The following is a 14,960-nucleotide window of genomic DNA, read 5'->3' as shown; positions in this document are numbered from 1 at the left end:
GCTTCCTGACACAATTTAACAGTAAGAAATATTTTGTATCAGATCTAGTTTACACATGTATGTATACGTACTCAACAGTCTGAAACTGAAAATTTCACAAAACAATACATACTCTTCTGTAATGCACCATTTTCTATTCCCTGTCATTCCATTTTGTTCCTTTGCATTCTGTGAAAAGAGACCCATAGTTTGAAAAATATTGATATAAGAAATCAGTGGACCTAAGAATAGGGGTGTGAGTAAGAAGAATTAGAGCAATAGTCCTCAGCTATACATTCTAAATATTTTCCTACTAACCTATCTGCTATGCAAACACAAACAAAAAACACCCCCAGATAATGGGGTACCTGGATGGCTCAGTCGGTTAAGCATCCAACTCTTGGTTTCAGCTCAGGTCATGATCTCAGGGTCGTGGGATCGAGCCCCGCATCAGACTCCACACTCAGCCAGGGTCTGCTTAAGGATTCTTTCTCTCCTCTCTCTGCCCATCCATTGCGCACTCACTCTCTTTCTCTCTAAAATGAATAAATAAATCTTTAAAAAAAACCCAAATAACAAAAACCAAACAAAAAGATGACTTGATATTTAGTTCTTAATGTACTTTTATGGAGGTTAGCTCAATTTGACCTTTTACAATTTGTCATCTTGTCTATCCCAGCAAAGTTGTGGACTCAACGTCATGAGGATGAAGAGTCAGTTCAGTGCAGCCAGGAAACCTTGCTGCTAACCTCTGGCTTTGTCCTTACTCACGCATTTGCCTGCCTTCTCGAGTCTCAGCTCAAGGGGATGGGAGTGGGGGTTATAATATTTATTGTATTTAAGTAATTAATTTAGTAACATCCCTTCCCTTCTCTCCTCCCCGTGGGTTGTTTGAGGGCTAGCTGAGATACATATTTGAAAAGGTTTTGTAAACTAGAGGGGTCTTCACAAATAAGAAGACTGTTGGGCTGTTAGACTCTGTATTTGTAATCTTCATCTTTTTACACAATTTCTTCTAGATTTCTCAGTTGAATACCCTGATTGCGCTTTTACTGGGAGAACTCCTACCTGGAGACCGTCAGAAGGTCATGACAATTTGTACCATCGACGTCCATGCCAGAGATGTGGTGGCCAAACTTATTTCTCAGAAGGCAAGTTCTTCATAGAAATGCCATGTCTTTTTTTGTTGTTTCCTAAAAGTGGTTTTTATTATCGAGAGTACTTCTGAGGAAGTCATTTTTTTATGTTGTGTATTTTTAATGAGTCCTATGAAGTTAGTTGTACTTACTAAGAGTGACTTTGATTTGAGTTAGCTAATTATCTTCATGAGAGTTAGCCCAAGTGGTATCCCACAGAGTTTCTCCAAGTCAGGAACTTCTAATACACATCATCCAAATAATTAACCCAGGATAGGAGAACCTCGTGAAGTCACCGTGTTCATTTCCTTGCCTTCAGACTTTTTGCATGTCATCATCTTGGTCCTTTGGCCTGTGATTATCACCTGTGTGGCTTCCCAGCCTGTGGCATAAAGATTGTCATTTAAACCATCTCTCTGTGCCTTTGTTTTGAAGAAAGACAAATACTGGTCACCCCTTGTCTTGTCTTTTTAAGCCTAATGACAGATTTTAGAGAAGTCATTTTCTAATCCTTCCAGGGCATTAATATCCTTCTTATCTCTTTACAAAGCCTATGTGTTTCTTAAATACTGGCAGTGTTTAATGTGAAAGAATTTTCTCAGCTTTTTTCTAAAATATGTTCCTACTTAGAAATGTCACAAGTGTGCTTGTCTCCTGAACAACGTTGACTTATCATGCCTATCAGCTACTTTCTCCACACCCCTTTTGTTGTCTCAGGGGGGTGGTACTCTAAAGCAAGACCGTTCCTTTCTCAATTTTGAATGCATGTATGTGTTCTGAGATGCTTCTTGTTGTTTTGCTAGTTCTTTTTCAATTTATTAAAATCAAAGTGAGTTTTAATTCTCTCCAGAGAGTGCAAGCAGTACTTTTTGGTGTAAGCCATAAACGTAAAAAAAAATTCTTCAAGTTCTGGACCTTTAGTGAATGATGTTGTTTAATTGCTAATCCAAAACTGATCCTTGCAAAATGCCACTTACCGTGTATTCTCATTTTGATAATGAACTATTGATAACTACTCTGAATATGACCTTGTACCTTCTTACATATTATGTTTTATCAGTGGTGATCACTTGCAGTAGGATAAATTACGATTTAAAACATGTCCTTTGTATTCAAAGAGGTAAAGACTTTGCCTAATTTCTGATCATTTAATATGCACAAATGTGCAGTGTTGACATTTATGTAGATGTCAGAACACATAGTATATAATAACTTTGGTAACTTAAATGGTCCCTGAGAAATCCTAGGGTCACAAATGTATGAGACTGAAATTATTTTTTCAAAATGGAAAAAAAATGGATAGGCAATAGCAATGAATAGCAATGAAACAAATACTGTAATCTGAGTGACTGAAAAACGAAGTGGGAAATCTCTGTCCTAAAAGTAAAACTGGCTTTAGAATGGACTTTGTTGAAGGTACAGTTTGTTGCTATCTCTGACATGCAGAAATTATGGATTATGTGTTTGACTACGGAGTGTATTTTTCCATCTGATTTCAATGATATGAGTATAAAGTTAGAAAAGTAATCAGATTCCCCTAGACTGATTCATAAAAGGGGCGAAAAAAGCCTTGCTTGAACAATTTGATGTTGTTTTACAGTAAAAGCCTTCTTAAAATGAAGACATGACATGTATTTCTGATTAAGTATTGAACCATTTACATGCAACTACAACATGCAATAGCATACAAGACATGGCCCTTTTGTGAGAGTATTAGAGATGCGAATCAGCAGGATTGATTAGATTAATAATTTGTTGCCTCAAAATGATCAGTGTCCTGTGTGTAATGATCATGTGATGTTTTCAGGTTGTCAGTCCCCAAGCCTTTGCCTGGCTGTCTCAACTTCGTCACCAGTGGGAGGACGTCCAGAAACACTGCTTTGTTAATATTTGTGATGCCCAGTTCCAGTACTTCTATGAATATTTAGGAAACAGTCCTCGGCTAGTGATCACTCCTCTAACTGACAGGTAAGAGTGATAAGTTGGATTCAGATGGGAAAAAGCGAGCCGGAAGAGTCCCCTAGCCTGGGTAAAGGTGTGTGAGATGGAACTGAGAGAAGTAAGAGAAAATGATGAACAAACTGGAAAGGTATGAAAGCTGTGTGTAAGTGAACTAATGAAGCGACACAGTAAATGTTGACTTTAGGTAGAGATAAGTTAAAGAGAACCAAATTAGAGAAGCAGAAGTATACTAGACTGTATATAAATCATGAAATCATGAGCAGATTAATGGGGAGGGCAGCACACTTGATCACTGAGTCCATTCTCTCTGATTATCTATGGCTAACATCCTGATTCCAGGGTTTGTACCCACCTCCCACCCCCGAATCCCTTTATCAAAAGTGTAAACATAGGAATTGCCTACATGCTGATTCATTTTTGAAGGGTTACCTACAGTGAAAGGAAGAAAAGAGTGGGAACATCTGTTAAATGATTTAACCAACACTTAGGAAGCACGGTGCTGAGTACTCCTCCAGAGTTAAACAGGCAGGGTTCCTGGTCTCGTAGAGTGCACTTTCTAGTTGACTGTGGCATGTGAGTGTCTGGGAATGAAGAGGAATGATAAACAAGTTAACCAAGTTATTTTAGATGATAATATATGCTATGACTAAAATAAAACAGGGTGATATGTTACACAGTATCTTGAATGGAGAGTCCACTATAGATTGTGTGAATTGGGACCTAAATGATACCGAGGAAGCTTTGCAAACATCCTGGGGCAGAAAGTGACAGGCAGAGACAAGTGCAAAGTTGCTAAGATTGGAAGGAGATTGGCCAGTTCAAGAGATGGATACAGAGCCAGAGCATGGAACATGTCTACACTATCTAGATCAATCTACACATTCAGTGCAATCCCTATCAAAATACCATCCACTTTTTTCAAAGAAATGGAACAAATAATCCTAAAATTTGTATGGAACCAGAAAAGACCCCGAATAGCCAGAGGAATGTTGAAAAAGAAAAGCAAAGCTGGTGGCATCGCAATTCCGGACTTCCAGCGCTACTACAAAGCTGTCATCATCAAGACAGTATGGTACTGGCACAAAAACAGGCACATAGACCAGTGGAACAGAAGAGAGAGCCCAGATATGGACCCTCAACTCTATGGTCAAGTAGTCTTTGACAAAACAGGAAAGAATGTCCAATGGAAAAAAGACAGTCTCTTCAACAAATGGTGTTGGGAAAATTGGACAGCCACATGCAGAAGAATGAAACTGGACCATTACCTTACACCACACAAAAATAGACTCCAAATGGAGGAAAGACCTAAATGTGAGACAGGAATCCATCAAAATCCTTGAGGAGAACACAGGCAGCAACCTCTTCGACCTCAGCCGCAGCAACTTCTTCCTAGAAACATCACCAAAGGCAAGGGAAGCAAGGTCAAAAATGAACTACTGGGACTTCATCAAGATAAAAAGCTTTTGCAAAGCAAAGGAAACAGTCCACAAAACCAAAAGACAATCAACAGAATGGGAGAAGATATTTGCAAATGACATATCAGATAAAGGGCTAGTATCCAAAATCTATAAAGAACTTATCAAACTCAACACCCAAAGAACAAATAATCCAATCAAGAAATGGGCAGAAGACACGAACAGACATTTTTCCAAAGAAGACATCCAGATGGCCAACAGACATATGAAAAAGTGCTCAACGTCACTCGGCATCAGGGAAATCCAAATCAAAACCATAATGAGATACCACCTCACACCAGTCAGAATGGCTAAAATTAACAAGTCAGGAAACGACAGATGTTGGCGGGGATGCGGAGAAAGGGGAACCTTCCTACACTGCTGGTGGGAATGCAAGCTGGTGCAGCCACTCTGGAAAACAGTAGGGAGGTTCCTCAAAAAGTTGAAAATAGAGTTACCATACGACCCAGCAATTGCACTACTGAATACCCCAAAGATACAAATACAGGGACCCGAAGGGGTCCATGCACCCTGATGTTTATAGCATCAATGTCCACAATAGCCAAACTATGGAAAGAGCCAAGATGTCCATCGACAGATAAATGGATAAAAAAGATGTGGTATATATGTATATATATATAATGGAATATTATGCAGCCATCAAAAGGAATGAAGTCTTGCCATTTGCAATGATGTGGATGGAACTGGAGGGTATTATGCTGAGCGAAATAAGTCAGAGAAAGACATGTATCATATGATCTCACTGATATGAGGAATTCTTTTTTTTTTTTACTTTATTAAAATACTGAGTTTATTTCACATGTATATTTTTGTCTCCCCACCATTTCCATTTGTCTGACCACCACTACTACTATGTCCTATCATAACATTCCATACATACTTAAACCAAGCAAAGGGTGGAGTTCCATCTTTAAAAACTAAACAGGCATTTTGGACAACACATTCTTGGCAATGGAACCTGGACAACATTTATCAGACATGGTAGGGAAAGTTCTCACTCTGCATCATAAAAAGGACAGCCAGATATCAACTGTTACAGAAATGAAATAAGATGGAAAATTTTAACAAACTGTTTAAACTATTTTCTTAAAGAGACTTCCTCCACTGCCAGAGATCCTGAATAGCCTCTTGGTCAGTCATCCGGAAGCAATTCTTCACATAATTGATGAACTTGGCTTCCACTTTGGGAAGAGAACCACCTTTTTCTATACTTGCTTGCATTTTTGCTTTAATGTCTTCTACAGAACTAGGTCCTTTCGGTGTTTTGGGCATCTTTTCCTGTTTTTTGAAAGATTCTTGACCTTTTGTTCTTGGTGTTGATGGTTTTGAGTCTTTTCCATTCTGGTTTGATTTTTGTGCATTTTTGGCTGGAGTATCTCGTATAGATTTCTTTACTGGAGCCTTTTCTTCAGCTTCCTCATCATCAAAATCATCATCATCATCTTCATCATCATCTTCATCTTCATCATCATCTTCATCAGCAGCAAGTTTTACTTTTTTCTGTGGAACCTTGCTACCACTTCCAGGGGCAGAACGCTTTCCAGATATACTAAGGAGTTTCACGTCCTCTTCATCTTCTGACTCTGCATCTTCCTCCACAGCTACTAAGTGCTGTCCACTAATATGCACAGGCCCTGAACCACATTTCAACTGTAAGACCACAGGTGGTGTTATTTCAAAGCCCCCAAGAGAAACCATTGGCTGTACAGACATTTTCAAAGTTGCCAGTGTGACTTTAATTGGACTGCCTTCATAATTCATTGCCTCTGCTTCAACAATATGCAATTCATCCTTTGCACCAGCTCCTAAACTGACTGTTCTTAAAGATAACTGGTGCTCATTTTCATCATTATCCACCTTAAAGTGATAATCCTTGTCAGCCTTTAGTTCACAACAGAACAGATAGTTCTGGGGCCTCAGGGGGCTCATGTCCATGTCCATCGAATCTTCCATGGGGTGGTGGCACGCACTTAGGTGGAAGAGAAGGTGGACGGAGATAAACAACTACTGTTCCACACAACAGCCACGCAGGATGGAATCACACCAGGGACGATATGAGGAATTCTTAATCTCAGGAAACAAACTGAGGGTTGCTGGAGTGCTGGGGGGTGTGGGAGGGATGGGGTGGCTGGGTGATGGACATTGGGGAGGGTATGTGCTATGGTGAATGCTGTGAATTGTGTAAGATGATAAATCACAGACCTGTTCCCCTGACACAAATAATACATTATATGTTAATTAAAAAAAAAAAAGATATAGAGCCAGTGTGGCTCAAGAATGTCAAGGGACAGGGGGTTACCATTATTGAAGTTCATTGCCACTTAACTTTAAGTCAGTATATACACACAGTCAGAATGCTGTAGAGATAAGGATCTGTCACATTAATAAGGAATTCCCTATCAGTATTTCAGCCTCTGCTGAATTACTTGGTGGTGGGGAAGCCCATTGACTCATTGGTATTCCTGAAAGGAAAAAAACATCTCAAAATCACAGGAGTGTTCCCAATTATGTGGTATAACCATACCATACAATTTATCTGGGAATGAAAGTGTAGACAGTTTTAAATATGTCAGTAAAGCTGGCTTCTGTTGATGGTCCTGGGAAGTCCGTGAAATTCTGCCACAAGCTTTGTGATTGTTCTTGTTTGTATTAATCTGCTCATGAGCTCATCACTGATAAATTGTAATTTTTTTTTTTTTTTAAGAGAGAGAGCATGTGTAAGCATGCGAGTGCAGGGGGAGGGTCAGAGGGAGACGGAGAAAGAGAATCTCTAGCATATTCCCTGCTGAGCCCAGAGCCTAATGTGGGGCTCGATCCCATGACCCTGGGATCATGACCTGAGCCGAAACCAGGAGTCAGACGTTTAACCAACTGAGCCATCCAGGCGCCCCTGTAATTGTTTTTCCAATTCACTTCTCTTTAACTTGTCTCTAACTGAAACTCAGTGTTCACTATCTTAATTGGTTAATTTATGTACATCTTCCAGTATGAGACATTAAAACTTGTACCTTGACAAAATCACTTGAGAATCGTCAAAATTGCAGACACTAAGAGTCTACCGCGTCCGCACCATGATAAATAAAGCTGAGAAGAAGGGAGGCACTGGCTGTAGGAGGAAGAGAGACACTTGAAAGTGTGCCAGTATGTGAGGACTAATAGCTTGTTGGCTTTTTAATTTAAAAAAAAAAATCACTGTGTGGTTTATTTGCAAGTTAAAAGGAAGCTGAATGTTCCTTTTGATGGAGTGAGTGGTGCTGCGAATGTTCACTTTGCATACATTTCTTTTCCATTTCACGTTTTGGGTCGTTTACTAGTTGTTTACCTTCACACAGTAATGCGTTTCGGACGTGCTGACTACATCTCACTTGACGTTGACCTTCCCTCTGTGGGGTAGGCGGGCTGCTTCCCCGTGTGGGCAGGTTGAGAGACGGAGGTCAGCGGCGTGTTAGGAGCAGGAGCACAGGTGGACTGCTTAGGAGCACAGAAGGCTAAGCTGTTACCGGGAGACCCAAAATAGAGCAGCTGCAGTTCCACAGAGGCTGGTGTGACACTTGGGTCACAGTCCAGAGGAGAGCGGTTCCGCAGTGTAGCCTGGCACGTGGCCGACATGCCACATGTGACTTCCACCTTCATGTCAGCCAGGGAACAAGGGCAAACCATCTAGACGGGGGTGTTGTGGGATTTGTACACGGCATCTCAGCATAGAGTATGTTGGTTGGAGCTTGGTCACTGGGCAGCTCCTGACTGGAAGGTGGTACGAAAGGTCATCAGCAGACAGACAGCCACGTGTCCAGCCAAAACTTGGAACTATGAGAAAAGATGCTGAGGGGATAGTCTGCACTATAAAAAACGCTGTAATTCCTAGTTCAGGGGGTCTTTCCGGTCCAGGTGCATTGTAAGGAGCAATTAAACATGTGCCGGCCATGAAATACAGAAACACTTTACATTTTCCTAAGGAACTGCTTCTGTTTGCATAGTACTCTGAATTTCTTAAGGCATCTACCTTGGGCATTCTAAATATAGACCTACAATAAACCTCATATTATGGAGGAGAAATCTGAGGCATGCTGATGTCAAAAGACTTATTTAAGGTTAACATCATCTCATGATTGGCAAAGTAGACCCTGGTCCCTGGTCTTCAGACCTCCATGTGAATGTCTTTTTATTAGATCCACTGTCTGTACTAAGACAAAATTAATTTATGGAAACCTCATAGTAGATCCTTGCTGTTTGTTAGTTTTTTCTTCTTTTACAAGTATCAAATTCTTGGGGCGCCTGGTTGGCTCAGTCGTTAAGCATCTGCCTTCAGCTCAGGTCATGCTCCCAGGGTCCTGGGATCGAGCCCCACATCGGGCTCCCTGCTCTGTGGGAAGCCTGCTTCTCCCTCTCCCACTCCCCCTGCTTGTGTTCCCTCTCCCACTCCCCCTGCTTGTGTTCCCTCTCACTATCTCTCTGTCAAATAAATAAATAAATCTTAAAAAAAAAAAGTATCAAATTCTTTTTGTTTTTTTTTTTAATTTTATTTTATTATGTTACGTCACCATACATTACATCATTAGTTTTTGATGTAGTGTTCCATGATTCATTGTTTGCGTATAACACCCAGTGTTCCATTCAGTACGTGCCCTCTTAGCCCATCACCGGGCTAACACATCCCCCCAGCCCCCTCCCCTCTAGAACCCTCAGTTTGTTTCTCAGAGTCCATCTCTCATGGTTCGTCTCCCCCTCCGATACCCCCGCTTCATTTTTCCCTTCCTACTATCTTTTTTTTTTTTAACATATAATGTATTATTTGTTTCAGAGGTACAGGTCTGTGATTCAACAGTCTTACACAATTCACAGCACTCACCATAGCACATACCCTCCCCAATGTCCATCACCCAGCCACCCCATCCCTCCCACCCCCTCCACTCCAGCAACCCTCCGTTTGTTTCCTGAGATTAAGAATTCCTCATATCAGTGAGGTCATATGATACATGTCTTTCTCTGATTGACTTATTTCGCTCAGCATAATACCCTCCAGTTCCATCCACATCATTGCAAATGGCAAGATTTCATTCCTTTTGATGGCTGCATAATATTCCATTGTATATATATACCACCTCTTCTTTATCCATTCACCTGTCAATGGACATCTAGGCTCTTCCATAGTTTGGCTATTGTGGACATTGATGCTATAAACATCAGGGTGCGTGTACCCCTTCAGATCCCTACAGTTGTATCTTTGGGGTAAATACCCAATAGTGCAATTTGCTGGGTTGTATGGTAACTCTATTTTCAACTTTTTGAGGAACCTCCCTACTGTTTTCCAGAGTGGCTGCACCAGCTTGCATTCCCACCAGCAGTGTAGGAGGGTTCCCCTTTCTCCGCATCCCCGCCAACATCTGTCGTTTCCTGACTTGTTAATTTTAGCCATTCTGACTGGTGTGAGGTGGTATCTCATTATGGTTTTGATTTGGATTTCCCTGATGCCGAGTGACGTTGAGCACTTTTTCATGTGTCTGTTGGCCATTTGGATGTCGTCTTCGCAGAAATGTCTGTTCATGTCTTCTGCCCATTTCTTGATTGGATTATTTGTTCTTTGGGTGTTGAGTTTGATAAATTCTTTATAGATTTTGGATACTAGCCCTTTATCTGGTATGTCATTTGCAGATATCTTCTCCCATTCTGTCGGTTGTCTTAGGGTTTTGTCGACTGTTTCTTTTGCTGTGCAAAAGCTTTTTATCTTGATGAAGTCCCAATAGTTCATTTTTGACCTTGCTTCCCTTGCCTTTGGTGATGTTTCTAGGAAGAAGTTGCTGCGGCTTAGGTCGAAGAGGTTGCTGTCTGTGTTCTCCTTTAGGATTTTGATGGACTCCTGTCTCACATTTAGGTCTTTCCTCCATTTTGAGTCTATTTTTGTGTGGTGTAAGGAAATGGTCCAGTTTCATTCTTCTACGCCATTAGTTTGTGATGTAGTGATCCATGATTCATTGTTTGCATATAACACCCAGTGCTCCATGCAGTACGTACCCTCCTTAATACCCATCACCAGGCTAACCCATCCCCCTACCCCCCTCCCCTCTAAAACCTTCAGTTTGTTTCTGAGTCCATAGTCTCTCATGGTTCGTCTCCCCCTCCGATTTCCCCCCTTCTTTTTTCCCTTCCTACCCTCTTCTTTTTTTTTTTTTAATTAACATATAATGTATTATTTGTTTCAGAGGTACAGGTTTGTGATTCAACGGTCTTACACAACTCACAGCACTCACCATAGCACATACCCTCCCCAATGTCCATCACCCAGCCACCTCATCCCTCCCACCCCCCTCCACTCCAGCAACCCTCAGTTTGTTTCCTGAGATTAAGAGTCTCTTATGGTTTATCTCCCTCTCTGGTTTGGTTTTGTTTCATTTTTCCCTCCCTTCCCTTATGATCCTCTGCCTTGTTTCTCAGATTCCTCATATCCGTGAGATCATATAATATACAAGTATCAAATTCTGTCTTTGCATAATTCTCCTCAGTCTGAGAACCTCGAATCTTTCCTGCAAAAATAGGTATTTTCAAAATCTAAATGCATGTGGCAACACATTCAAAATGAATTCCTGACATATATTTTAATGTAGCAAATTGTCATTTGTGTATTTGCTTTATACATTGAAATATGTATATATTTGCATACTCTGCATTTATGTGTATTTACATATCTCTTAATGTATTCATTAAATAGCAGTTTAATGAAGTCGATGTTTAATTCATTCATCATCCAAGATTTCTCTTCTGTTTTTCTTTTATAAACAATAGTTTGGAATGTCATCTGCCATATTAATAGTATCTCTGCCTAGACACATCAGAAATTCAGTAGCATTGGGAATCAAGTGTTACTTGTATTGATGCACAGTTCTTAGGAAATGAGACAAAGCAGTACATGCTTTATATTTTTAAATAGCCAACCTAAAATTGAATTTGGTATAAAATGTTATTCTGACTCTTGTTATTGCCGTGAACAAATCGTGGGTATATCAGTCAGTATTGTGTGTTAGTAACACATTCTAGAGCCTGACCTCTTAAACTAAGGAAAAAGTTAGATTGCCTCTAATGTTCTCTAAAAATCTCATATCAGACTGTAATATTTGTGCTGTCAATGGTTTAAAGGTGTTACATCACTTTAACTCAGTCACTTCATTTAACCATGAGTGGAGCTCCAGCTGGCCCAGCTGGTACAGGGAAAACCGAAACCACCAAAGATCTTGGACGAGCCCTTGGCATGATGGTTTATGTATTCAACTGCTCAGAGCAAATGGACTACAAAGTGAGTGAGTTAGAAAATGTTACATTCTAACAATGTTATCCCCGATTTGGAATGATTGAAACTAAGAGCTCAAAACCCTCTTCTGTGAAATTGTTAATGCCTTGCTCTCTGATTTAGTCCATAGGAAATATCTATAAGGGATTGGTGCAGACAGGGACTTGGGGCTGCTTTGATGAGTTCAATCGAATTTCTGTGGAAGTCCTGTCTGTGGTAGCCATACAGGTGAAACTGATACACAGCGCCATCAGAAACAGGAAAAAGAGGTGAGTAGCGCCTGGCTTCTTTCTGTTGTTACAGACAGAGAGGAACATGAAGTAAGGCAGTCAGTCTCATCCTGCCCTTCTCTTTGATGCCTTTCCCTGTCTCAGGAAATGGATAAAAGAAGAGATACTGGTTTATTTTGAAGAATGAGTTTGAATAACCTCTCATTTTTTATTAGTGTTTTTTATTTTTTATTTATTTATTTTTTTTAAGATTTTATGTATTTATTTGACAGAGAGAGACACAGCGAGAGAGGAACACAAGCAGGGGGAGTGGGAGAGGGAGAAGCAGGCTCCCCGCGGAGCAGGGAGCCCGATGCGGGACTCAATCCCAGGACCCCGGGATCATGACCTGAGCCGAAGGCAGTCACTTAACCGACTGAGCCACCCAGGCGCCCTATTAGTGTTTTTTAATTGTTGAGTACAACAAGAGCATACTACATTAATACTGAAAAAAATAAACACCCTTGACAGTGCTGAATCCAGTTACCAGTTCTCAGTCATGATCTGACTTGACCTTCTGGTGACATTGGACACACCTGGTCCCTCCCTTCTGCAGGGCACACTTCTTCACGTAGGTTCCAGGACACCACCGTCCTCCTGGTTTTCTCTCACCCTCAGGGATGCTCCTGGGCTGATTTTTTCTCCTCTACAAATTTGGCAAACAGTGGCTACCATAAGGATGACGATGATAACTAAATACAGAGCACTTGGACAAGTGTCTGACACGTAGCAAGCACTGTGTCAGGGTTTGCTGTTATTTTTTCTTGTTAGTATTTCCTGACCTTATTAATACTGGATGCCACAGGCCTCAATCTTTGGGTCTCATTCCCTTCGTGATTTCACCCCATCACGTGGCTTTGAGAACCATCTGTTTGCTGCTGGCTGCCAGATGCCCAGACTTTGTTTCCCTGATACCTACACCTCTGAAGACTGTGCCTGTAGGAGCATCTCAAGACTCCACTTGATGTCGTGTGGGCCTCTTAGATTTAATAGATCCAAAATCAAAATCCTGGTCTCTCCAGCAACACCTGCTTGCTCATTGTTCCCTCACAGTGGGTTACACCCACGCACTCTGCTAGTTCCTCAGTTACTTCAGAAACTTCCCAGTATCTCTAGAGCCTAAGAACTTCTCAACATGATACCATACTCTAAAAGATAAAACATGACTGGCACTTGGGGTCTGATGGCTTAATTTGAGAAATAAGTATTATAGAGGCGTCTGGGTGGCTCAGTCAGTTGAGCATCTGACTCTTGGTTCTAGCGCAAGTCATGATCTCAGGGTCATGAGGTTGAGGCCTCTGTCAGGCTCCGTGCTCAGTGGGGCTTCTGCTTGTCCCTTTCCCTCCCCCTCTCTGCCTCCCTACGATGGCTCTATCTCTGTAAAAAAAAAAAAAAAAAAAAAAATTTTAATCTTAAAAAATGTAAGTATTATAGTACTCAATTGTGTTTTTCCTTGTAACATTTTTGTATACAAGGCAATCACGTTTTTCTGGCCTACTCACTTACCCCCCTTCTTAGGGTATTTTGCTCAGCCAGCTATCTTGTCCACAGGAACATTTCAGTCTCCCAGTGAGGGAAGGATTATCTAGCCTATTGAAACTATGACTCTATTATAGAGGTTTCCAGTTATTGTAGATAACATCTGGATTTTTCCACCTCCTAGAAAACCTCTCCGTTCTTCTGCATGGCTCTGGGATACCAGTTGCCTGTGACCACATGTCTGCTACTTACCTGCCCCTATTCTAAGGCCATGTTAGAGAAGCTAGATTCTTTCCTCTTTGACAGCCCCCCCCCCAGCCTATTTTTAGTTTTTAGTAAAAATCTTACCATTTCATGTAACCCAGATGTCATTTGAGACCATCCTTTCTGATGGAGATTTATATAACTGATCCATGCAAGGACTTCTGGGCACTCCCAACCATACTCGTTGATAGTTTCCTCTTTGGCCATGTCTGTGTATATGTGAATTGTACCTGTTCATCTCATGCTAGCCCATGGACAGATGGCTAGGCTTCTTCATGATTCCATGCATTTTATTACGTGCTCTTTGTATCTGAGGACTTAATCTGTGGGACCATGCCTCAGGGAAGCCTACAAGCATCTTGCTGGCTCTGCCCCCTCCAAGTCCATACTCTTGATTGGGGCTATTCCTGCTGTGTCTCACGGGAGAGCAGTCGGGGACCCTGTTATAGCAGGCCTGTGTGCCTTCCCGGGCCGGCGAGGCTGGGAATGAAGGTTTCTCCATTCTTCCCTTGGCTACACAAAATCCATCATCCATTAACTGTCTAGTATCTAAGAAGCTCTTAGTCCTAAAAATTGTGACTGTCTCTTTTTGCTCTCTATGCTGTGACATCGGCCCAGCTCTTTGACCATTTCAGCCCTTCTCTTTCACAACAAGAGAAAATCTTATACTTTGTCCTTAACCCTCATTTGAAAGTTTCCTTCTACTTGTCCTTCACTTTGGCTCCTCCGTCCCTTGCCCCTTCCATTACCCTGGCCATCAGCAGTCTAACTGGGCCCTTGCAGATCTTCCTACAAATCTTTCACTGCTTCCCTCATGCCGTCATAGCTAACATCTTTTGAGTATTTGCCATATTCTAGGCATTGTCCTCTTAGCCATTTATATGCATAATCTCTTTTAATCCTCCTATAATCCCATAACGTGGGTAATATTCTTATCCACTCCCCCTTTCCTTCTTACAAGATGAGGGAATTGGCACATGTCTAAAGTGATAGAGCTGGTCTCTGAACACTCACCATCTGGCCCCAGAGCTCGCAGTCATAACCACCACGCTATTCTGTCTCTCCGTGGTAGTCGACAGATACTTGCTGAATAAAAGGGAGGAAGGGTGGGAGG

General features: G+C 41.4%; 2 protein-coding genes across 2 annotated transcripts in view; one reads left to right on the top strand and one right to left on the bottom strand.

Annotated features, from left to right (window-relative positions):
- The window catches only part of DNAH11 (dynein axonemal heavy chain 11), a 339,985-nt gene that overhangs the window by 121,022 nt on the left and 204,003 nt on the right, over positions 1-14,960 (top strand). Inside the window, 4 exon segments of the mRNA XM_064575180.1 lie at positions 999-1,130; positions 2,923-3,083; positions 11,684-11,840; positions 11,958-12,103. Coding sequence (XP_064431250.1) covers positions 999-1,130; positions 2,923-3,083; positions 11,684-11,840; positions 11,958-12,103 — 596 coding nt within the window.
- LOC123842427 (nucleophosmin-like) lies at positions 5,308-6,596 on the bottom strand. The gene has a single exon (XM_045871755.3). It carries the CDS (start codon positions 6,503-6,505, stop codon positions 5,639-5,641), a length of 867 nt encoding a protein of 288 aa, XP_045727711.2. The 5' UTR covers positions 6,506-6,596; the 3' UTR covers positions 5,308-5,638.

The sequence above is a fragment of the Mirounga angustirostris genome, unplaced genomic scaffold (genome assembly GCF_029215605.1).
Source record: "Mirounga angustirostris isolate CCGP_5_RB_7025 unplaced genomic scaffold, mMirAng1.0.hap1 SCAF_12, whole genome shotgun sequence".
Taxonomy (NCBI): domain Eukaryota; kingdom Metazoa; phylum Chordata; class Mammalia; order Carnivora; family Phocidae; genus Mirounga; species Mirounga angustirostris.
Note: the sequence above shows the minus strand (reverse complement) of the source record. Positions and strands in the feature narration are given on the sequence as shown.

Bases quoted from the DNA above. Each gene is read 5' to 3' on its own strand.
- LOC123842427 (XM_045871755.3), bottom strand. From the start codon at position 6,505: ATGGAAGATTCGATGGACATGGACATGAGCCCCCTGAGGCCCCAGAAC.